The 9132-nt window shown below is 38.1% G+C and overlaps 2 protein-coding genes across 3 annotated transcripts; one reads left to right on the forward strand and one right to left on the reverse strand.

The window, feature by feature from the left end:
- The first annotated feature begins 1969 nt into the window (after positions 1-1969).
- On the forward strand, positions 1970-3213 carry LOC129723936 (enkurin). 2 transcript variants are annotated; one of them, XM_055678434.1, is made up of 3 exons: positions 1973-2060; positions 2156-2796; positions 2847-3213. In XM_055678434.1, exons 2-3 carry the CDS (start codon positions 2191-2193, stop codon positions 3042-3044), a joined length of 804 nt encoding a protein of 267 aa, XP_055534409.1. In that variant the 5' UTR covers positions 1973-2060; positions 2156-2190; the 3' UTR covers positions 3045-3213. The 2 variants fall into 2 exon arrangements, with proteins under 2 accessions (XP_055534408.1, XP_055534409.1); XM_055678433.1 differs by having other exon boundaries at positions 1970-2796.
- Positions 3214-3264: 51 nt separating this feature from the next.
- On the reverse strand, positions 3265-8038 carry LOC129723937 (cleavage and polyadenylation specificity factor subunit 5). The gene is made up of 6 exons (XM_055678435.1): positions 7666-8038; positions 7455-7593; positions 7265-7390; positions 6421-6586; positions 3671-3785; positions 3265-3604 (listed from the first exon to the last, which is right to left on the reverse strand). The coding sequence occupies exons 1-6, from the start codon at positions 7788-7790 to the stop codon at positions 3583-3585; spliced, it is 693 nt and encodes a 230-aa protein (XP_055534410.1). The 5' UTR covers positions 7791-8038; the 3' UTR covers positions 3265-3582.
- Positions 8039-9132: the final 1094 nt, after the last annotated feature.

The following is a 9132-nucleotide window of genomic DNA, read 5'->3' on the forward strand; positions in this document are numbered from 1 at the left end:
TAACAGTCATCGCGCGAAAACGTCGTCTGGGGCGCTGTCATGCAATCTCATACATATTTTGTAGTTCCTCATTTGACACATGCAGTAACGCTGGCGCTGATATCGAAATACATGACGCAGCGCGAACACGACAGCAGATGGTGCTAGTGTTACTAACGTAAAGTGCTGGAATCATCCAAATGATGATTTTATTGAAAATTTGTTCGACGTGTTGTCTGTTAGTCTGTGATACAAGGTTAGTGGTAGTGGATCGTTTTTGAACGAAGCCATGCTGATCTGATGAAATTTACTTGGAGCATTTCTGTGTCAAAAAGCTCAGAACAATCAGCTCGAAAAGCTTTGACGAAGCACACAATTCCTCAATAGTTGGAAACAGTAAACTTGCATCCTTTTTTGTGAACCGAGAAGACAAAATAGATTTTCCAACAGCTTGGGAAGACACCATGAATAAGCGAGGAATTAAAAATCACTGCTAACGGAGTTGCAAGATCGTAGATGTAGTTTTTTAGGACAATGGCTGGAACGCCATTTGGGCCTGGAAGAATTTTTCAAACGTTTGTCTGCTAGTTATCAAGTGGTGAGGACCAATATCTGGTATAACAGGTACATTCGCAGTAGCGCTGATGATAGCTTGTCAACTGGAAAAGCTGCCGAATTGTCCGAGAAAAATAGGGGCAATTTCATCCATTAGAAGCCCCGCGATTGCCATTACGCATACATGTAGGAAGACCAGTTCCTTTTCTCTGATTACTAACATAGCGCCAGAATCCTTTCGACGTCCGTCTTAGATTACGTTGCAAACGATTAAGGTGTGCATGGAACAACGGCTTTTTGATACTTCTGTACTGAATATTAGCTATGAGATAGCATGCTCTTGACGTCGCAGTTCGAGTTTTCTAGCATTCTCCATATCTTTTATAGAGGAGCTCATAGAACTCCGCCTTCACATCATCGGGTTTATCGTTTGTCGGTGCGGATACATTGGTCAGGCTGTTGCTGGCGAGACACAGTGCTTCATAATTCAATCGTCTACTCTGGATCAGTCGCTGTTGAGCCGCCCCTGACATGGGAAATAGAGACTCGGACAAGCTGCTCTGCAAGAAAAACAGCTCACTCTTCCCTGTCAGCAAACGACCAAGTTCCCACCAATCCACCAATCTTCCCTTTGTTGCTCGTATCCGATCGTTACCACGTGTAGGTAGATACTGATAGTAGTTGCTGCTGGTACGTTCCGCTCAGCCATTTACCAATCAGTAATAGCCTCCTATGCTGAAAAAAAGCGCTTTAACGCCAATGAGCCGTTTTAAACAGAATCGCGTCTCGGTTTTTTTTCCTGATTCTTTTCAAGTTTGCCCTGATATTCCCTAATTCCCCTGATCGTAAAATAAATTCTCTGATATTCCTGGTTTTCGCCACCCTGTGTTAGATTGCTTACTGGCCCGAAAAGATCTAAATCATTCAGACAGGCTGGTATTGAATTTCTAGTGATATCAAAATCGGGCTGCCTTGGGGTTGCTCTAACCGTTCTCAACATTTTCGAATTCAGCCTTCGGATCCTAAGTACCAATACTACAATACAATCTATTCCCCAACGCTCAAAAGTGTTCCAACACCAAAACATCTTCCAAACCTCGGTTGCATTGCAGGATCGGATAGATCAACTGAAGACACGTGAACAGGTTAGAAAATTCGTGACATTGACCATGCCTTTGACTGAGTGAGGCACTTATTTCTCTTCGAGAATACGCCCTCTCTCGGCATTAACACTTAACTAGTGAACTTATTATTATGCAGTAAAATAAATGATAGGTATGTCCAGATATTAAATGGCTCGAGCTCCAGATAAAAAAATAGATTCATGAATACTAAGAGAAAATATTTCTGTTTCCTGTTCTTTTCCCTTTTGAATCGCTCCCACGAACCGGGCATCTCTGTTTGACTCCCAGCACATGCGCAAAAAAAAAATCCGTCATATTTCCAATCCGTTTTCATGAAGACAACACCTAATGTTTACGCTTAAAGGACATGCGTTGCTATGGCATTCTGTTAGTTTACTTCAAGTAAATAATTAACTTGATATTTCGGATATTTCCGATATTTCGCAGTTCAAATCCCCTTCCATCACAATTTTCCTTTTTATATCGCGTATATGAAGTCTGTTCGTTGCTTGTAAATCCGACATTAACAGCCATGTCAATTGTGAACATCTATCATCACAACGAGAATATCTACAACGTAGAGAAGAAACCTCCGGAACGACCACCAAAGCCACCTCTCTATCACTCACGCTTCGAGCACCAGGTTCGCCGGGAAACGAAATTCTGCAAGGACTCTCACCGCACTATGGGCTACGCTAAACTTCCCCAACCGAAACCGAACGAGTTTCTGAAAAAGAATTGCGGGGTTCGCTATCGGGCCACCAAATCGGCCCCCGTTCGCCTTTGTGCAGACCACAAGCCACCGGTACCAAAAATAGGAGAACTGACCCCTAACAACCAGCAGGTAATGCGGCGCGTTGACTTCAAAGTTGAAAACATAAAAAAAGTAGTCGCTGCCAGTCCGAAAAAAATGCGCCCTCGGTACGCCGACACTCGTAAAGGTGACTTCCACGATCTGGAAAAATCTGGCCTAATGCCGGTCTACAAGTGTCAACCCAAGTACGGCAAAGTACCCAAATACCTTGAGCGGCGAAAGAAAGATCTGGAAGTGCAAAAACATCGCATGGTCGAAACGATGGCCGAACAAGTGCCAAACGGATTCCTAGTCACGCAGGAGGAACGACTAGAATTGCTAAAGGTTTGTGAAATATTATTTTTGCTGAATTGTTTCATTAGTGTAGTTTTCAGGGGCTCAAGCAAAACTGGGAAAACCTACAGCGGGAATACCAGAGTCTTCCACTGCTGATAGATACCGTTCCGAAAATGATACGCAAGGCTAAGCTTGAGAAGAATCTTAAGGAGCTAGAGAAAGACATTCTGCGCGTCGAAAGTTGTCCGTATATTTTTGTGCAGGACGAGGAGAATGAAGCAGCCGGAACAAACTGAGAAGTAGACTATAATATCTTTTGGAAGTGTTCTATTTTGATAAAAAAAAAAACATTTTTATGCATTACTCCTTACTAAATACTAGATCTTTCTGCTCAAATCACAGGTGTGACCGCGTGCTTTCTATCTAGAGTAGTTGCTGAAACGTGCAATAAAGTTTATGAAACTACGACTTTTTCCAAGCTTTCTCAATACATTCACCGTTACAGTCAAAGTCTCATTTACCACGAATCAATGTTTAATACGCAATTTAAATCCTATGCTCTATTCATCAGATAGTGACAAATTGTTCATGTGCTAAAAAAATTACCTCCAATCCGTCGGTTCTCGCTGGAAGTGAACGAAGGGTATCTCTGTGAACGTGTGGGTTATGAAATTATCCCATCAGCTTCAAAGCATGTAAATAGGTTCTGCCCGCTCAGCAGATCAGGACAAAATGCATTCTAGAACAAACCATTTACCTGAACCAGCAAGAGGCTTGGCGATTCGCATTCAGATGAGACTTACTGTAAGAGCTAATTCCGAAACATGGTTGAACTTACATGTAGATGAAGTTAAATCTAGGAAAAAGAGACCGATGTTAATCAGTTTGGACGTTATTTGTGCAAGGATCATGCGTTACTTACCGACACAATGCCTGCGGAAGCGACGAAATGATTGGACCGTATCCCTGAGAGTTGTCGTACAATTCAAACAGTGGGGCCGCTACTAGCTTGTAGTTTTTCGGTACGGCAAAAAGAGCTGTCAGGGGGTAGGAAAACATTCACGATTAGTGCTGAGAAAGATAACGATTTTCTATCGCTTACAAGCGGAAAACATTTTACAACTAAAGGCTTTTCTTTTCTTTGCTTGAGGTTATTGTTTATTGGGCTTCATCAACATTGTTTTGGTTTCTTTGGACATTCGTTTCTTCTTTCGTGGCTCACACGAACCAATGTTATTATAAAACAGCTCACAATGCTGGAATTAGTTTGCGAAAACTATTTTCGTAAGTTAAAAATTATGAGAAATACAATGGATGTTTGTTTGATAACAGTTACTAATGGTTCTACAATTTTTCAACCGTACAATAAGTAATGTATATAATTTATTGAACAGCTTTCTTGCGAAGACATACAATAGATATCTAAGTGTGTTTTCTCTATTGAAGGCTGCCTACAATCAGTTATTCAACACAAAATTTAGAGGAGAATATCAGTGAAAGAAATATTATAGCTTAACCACTATAATAGCTTAAGCCGAAGCCTTGGAGTGATGCTTTGAGAGAACAGTACTTGGAAGTTTGATGCGAGTGTATACCCTAACTCCGGAATGTATTCCTGACTGACAGGCAAGACGAATTTATCCTAAGTAGAGTTAGAAAAAAAAGTCTGTGGGTATATAGTACAAACCATTACATAAATATAATTTATTGTATTTTCGAACTTTTAAAAGTTTGTTGTATTTATCTAAACTGGCTTACTCATGAATGTTAATATTTTCCGTATTGTTCATTGTTTTTTAAAAGACTATATTTCTGTCTCTTTTTTTATCTGGGCGTTGATCAAAATGGCAACCTAAAGATAACCACCGTCATTTGGATAATTGTTTTGCTGAGCTGATTAACTTCCATTCGTCAATCGCAGATGAAAATTACTAAGTCAAGTCAGTGAAGATTTGGGAATTTAGAAGTTTAATAATCGATTTTTTGAAAAATCGTGAGAAATCGCATGAACTTTAAAATCTGTGGTTTCGAGGTTCGCTATGAGTATTCGAGAATAAAATTTCATACGAAAAATTTTATCACTAAAATAAAATATAAATTAATATAAATGTAAGTGCAAAACTCTTTTTACATTTTTAGCAGATTTTATTTTTTATGTGAGAATTTCCAATTTTATGAGTTATGTATTTTTATATTGTTGGAGTAGATAAAATTCAAGCAAATCAAAAATGAGTTGAAAAAATCTGAATAAATACTAAATTTTAATTTGTATAAAAAGATTTCATTTTTTCTCATTTTTTTTTAAATTTGAAATTATAACAAAACATTTGTTAAAAATTCCAGGATGGAGAAATGTGAGGCTATTTTTTACGGTTTAAATTTTTGTTTTATCTAGTTTGACGTTTTTTATGATAATTGTATCCCAATGATGATCAAATGATTTTAGCAGTTATTTAGAATTTAGGGGCCGTTCAATAATTACGTTAGCATATTTTTCCACTTTTTCAATCCCCCCTCCCCCCCCCTTGTAAGACATCGTAAGATTTTTTGATACCCCCCCTACCCCCTAGTAAGATCTTACTATATATACTGAATATAAATTTTTATTATGGTTTTATCATCCTGAAGCAAGCCCAATTCCTTCTTTTCCTTTTCTGTCTCTAATTCGAGTTAATCGGCCTTCCGTAATTTTTTTTTATGATTTTTACCGTCCACACTTTCATTAACATGGTTTTTTGAATAGTTCCATCAACAATGTTTTTCTTACGTAAGATAAAAAATTCACCCCCCTCCCTCCCCTGTAAGATAGCGTAAGAAAATTGCACACCCCCCTCCCCCCCTACTTGCTTACGTAATTATTGAACGGCCCCTTAAGAGCTTTAGTGATAAATTTTTCTAATGTATTCAATCAACACTACATTTTAAATTGGTAAAAGGTTTACGAGAGAAAGACAAAACGTTTAAGCTTATTATCAACAATCTTCGGCTGTATGTCTTTGGCAAAACTACATTCGCGTTATAAAGGCAATAATACTATTTTATAGCAGTGAAAGCGTACGTCAGGTATTGCTTCTATAGGAAGCATATTAAACCTGAATTATACAACTAACGGTTCGTAAAAACAAGGAATAAATGCTGAGTTTATAGCAAGTAGTAATATATAAAACAACTTTCCCGATTTCATACCTACAATTTCCACAACAAACATTTTACTCAAATCTATTCAAGAGCAGAAATATTCGCTTCAAATCTTTTCTAACATAGTACGAAACCCGCCTTGCCCCTCCTTGCCTTCTAAACACAGTACAAGAAATTTAGTTAAAATCACAGATTCTCAACAATCGAATGGGTATTTCACATGATAGTGTTTACTTTATCGCTTAACGAACGAGTTACATTCAAGAAACTCTCGAAACAATAATTTCATTCCGTAGAAAGAAACGCTACCTATCAAACCTGCTTCTTTCTATCAATGTACAAAACTAGTTTTCGATTATTTTTTTTCTTACAACAACAAAGCGCAAAGCAATAATTGATAGAAGAAACATTCCTAGCCTATGCTCCTACCGGGGTTCTTAACACACTTTACGACGAGGAAAAACACCGGTGGTGCCGTTTAGGGCGCACCTATTTTAAGAGCTTAAAACAAATGTGGTCATAGAAAAACATTACCCTTCTCGTGCAGCTGTACCAGAAACAGTCGCTTGTGCTCCTTCGGCTTGGTGATGTGTGGCGGAATGTACGGATACTGCGGTGGTTCGAAGTTCGGCCGCCACCAGTTGCCGATGGTGTCCTCGACGATCCAGTCCTGCTTGACGCCATCCTGCCGGCCTAGAGTCTAATCGATACATAACACACATACACAATGTATACAGAACGGAACAAAATTGAATTGTGTTGTGATAGTAATAAGAGATTGAGCGCACAATCGTGTGCGGTTGTTCTTTATTCGGGTTCAAATCCGAAGGTTTTCTAAGTATATGCGAAATTGTTTTATGTGTAGTAATTTCGAAATTAAACGGATTTACATAATTTTGAACAAACTTACATTTTCTGGTGCAAAAAATGGATTAGTCACGCAAGTGTAACCTATTTGGAACATTTTTTGTAACATTATTGGTAGCAAAAGATTTTAAACTAATTGTTATGAATCTTGAATAATGAAAGCTATACAAAGTTTAATGACTGAATCATTGACAATCTTCCGACAATAATTTTACAAGCGTGGATTCAACATGATCAGTTAATTCTGAAAATGTACAATATTATTGTGCACTAGGCAAGCAGCATTCGAGATGGAAATCTTACAGCAAACGTCTAGAAACAGTGCGTTAACAATACTCTGTATAATCAATTTGTAGTCACAGCTTAATAATAAATTACAATCATTCGGTGGCTTAACAAAATTGGATTTCCATTACATTGTTCACTTTGATACACTGTTTGAATACAATCTTTTCTTACGATAGAATCCTACAATTAATCGTAATTTTCGAAGTCCAAAATCCTCACTTACCTCAGTCAGTAATCGTTTGAGACCTTCAACCTCGTCTTCGCCAGCGCTCAGTTCCCCACCGGGTAGTTTGAAAAAGGTCGTTCCAAGCTGAAGCAGCAGAACGTGTGGAAGACCGTGTTCGTGAACCTGGGGACAGATAAAACTTTCAGTTAGCAAATCATTCCCGGAGTCACGTAGAATAACAACACACCAGCAACACTCCTTCCACCGAGCGGCGCATTCCTATCTTATCAAACTCGTCCCGCATCCGCTGGAATCGAGCCGGTACGGAAGGGTCCTTTTCGAAGAGGGGTTCTTTTGTGCCAAATGTGTAATTTGTAAGTGGATAACTGTAAATGGAAAAAAGTAGCTATCAAACACTGCTACCTGCATTTGATCGTTCCCAAACGACTCATACTTACAGATTTATAGTTCGGTTTAGCGTCATCGACTGATTGCTCTGTGGTTTACTGATATCGTTCATCGTTCCTTGGCTGGTTCTTCTTGGCCAACCGGAGCCGGTTTTGTTGATGGACTGAGCTGCCATCTTTGATTTGATCTTTTTTGCTCGTTTCGCTATGCTTTTTCGGTGGACGCTTTTATACCACTTGTAGGGACAATTAAATCGGTAACAGTAATACTGTCTATTTATAATCAGCCCCAACGAATAACTAAACAATGTAGTAAGAGTTTCACTTAGAGAAAGACTAATATTAAAACGCTATTCGCACTTTTACTGAATCGGCTTCACTTCACCGTAACCTTTCCAAAAATGTTTCACGCTGACTTTTTTTTGACAAACAACGTCGATAACGCAGAGCTAATATTGTGCTTACCTCTTCGGTGCTTACCCTACTTACCTTACTTAACGTTACGAGTGCGATGTTCAATATTTTAACAGGTTTGGCATATAGGGCATATAGTCATTTTGTCATGATGTATACAGTCATTGTATTTAATAGTTTAATTGCTTCGCATGTTTTTTTTCTGAGCAACCGTTGACATTGTGCGTGTTTTTTTCACAATTTCCGTTTTGCTTTTGCTGGCGTTACAGCGAACTGAGAAACGTTCGAATTCGAATGTGGGATTCATTTCAACCAGTGCTTTTCCAGCAACTGGACTAGTGGTAATTTCTAAGGTAATTTCTAACTTGTTACTGATTACTATCAGTAAATATCAGTAATTTGCATTTAAGTTTTAAGCAAATTATCAACGCTACATTTGTTGTCGCGTTGCTTTATTCAGCTGTACTTTTAGTCAAAGCATCCTTGGCTCGACATTGTTTTTTGTTGACGGTATTGCATATGTTTGGTGATTTAGGTTTACATTAGAGAAATTGGGAAAATAAAATGTTTTTTAGTCCATTGCTCATTTCAACAAAGTTAAGTTGTTTTAGTCCATTGTTCATTTCAACAGTCCATTTGTTTTAGTCCATTGTTCATTTCAACAAAGTTTAGTTAAGAGCTTTCGAATTCCGCAAAAAGCGCTCCCATCTCACACATGAAATTTTCTAGCTCCCACCCCTAATTTTTCACAGAAAGCTTGTGTTAAACATAGGTTCATTTCAAACTTTTTTTCAACCTGTGGAGAGTGGCTTTTCAGTAATTCAGTTATTAAAAACGGGGCTTAGTATGGTCAGCACGCAGAATAGATTCTCATATCTAGCTCTACTCATTACTAAATCAGCTGTGCTGAAAGAGGTTGGCGTTGACGCTGTGGTTAAGATTTTTATTTTTTAGTTCGGAGATTCAATCCCGATTGAAGTGATCTTTTTTTATTATATTTGTTCTTTTTGTTACAACACTTTGTTACACAATATTTAATTATAAAAGTATTAAGCGTTAATCGATATTTTTTTTCAATCGGTATTTTTTCAATGAAAAGTTAAG

This window comes from Wyeomyia smithii, chromosome 2 (assembly GCF_029784165.1).
Source record: "Wyeomyia smithii strain HCP4-BCI-WySm-NY-G18 chromosome 2, ASM2978416v1, whole genome shotgun sequence".
Classification (NCBI taxonomy): domain Eukaryota; kingdom Metazoa; phylum Arthropoda; class Insecta; order Diptera; family Culicidae; genus Wyeomyia; species Wyeomyia smithii.

Excerpts from the sequence above, each read along its gene's own strand:
- LOC129723937 (XM_055678435.1), bottom strand. The coding sequence starts at position 7,790 with ATGGCAGCTCAGTCCATCAACAAAACCGGCTCCGGTTGGCCAAGAAGA. Across the intron at positions 7,594-7,665 it reads CTAAACCGAACTATAAATCT|TTATCCACTTACAAATTACA; the intron begins GTAAGTATGAGT and ends TTCCATTTACAG. Across the intron at positions 7,391-7,454 it reads CGGTGGAAGGAGTGTTGCTG|GTTCACGAACACGGTCTTCC; the intron begins GTGTGTTGTTAT and ends ATCTGTCCCCAG.
- LOC129723936 (XM_055678433.1), top strand. The coding sequence starts at position 2,191 with ATGTCAATTGTGAACATCTATCATCACAACGAGAATATCTACAACGTA. Across the intron at positions 2,797-2,846 it reads AACGACTAGAATTGCTAAAG|GGGCTCAAGCAAAACTGGGA; the intron begins GTTTGTGAAATA and ends TGTAGTTTTCAG.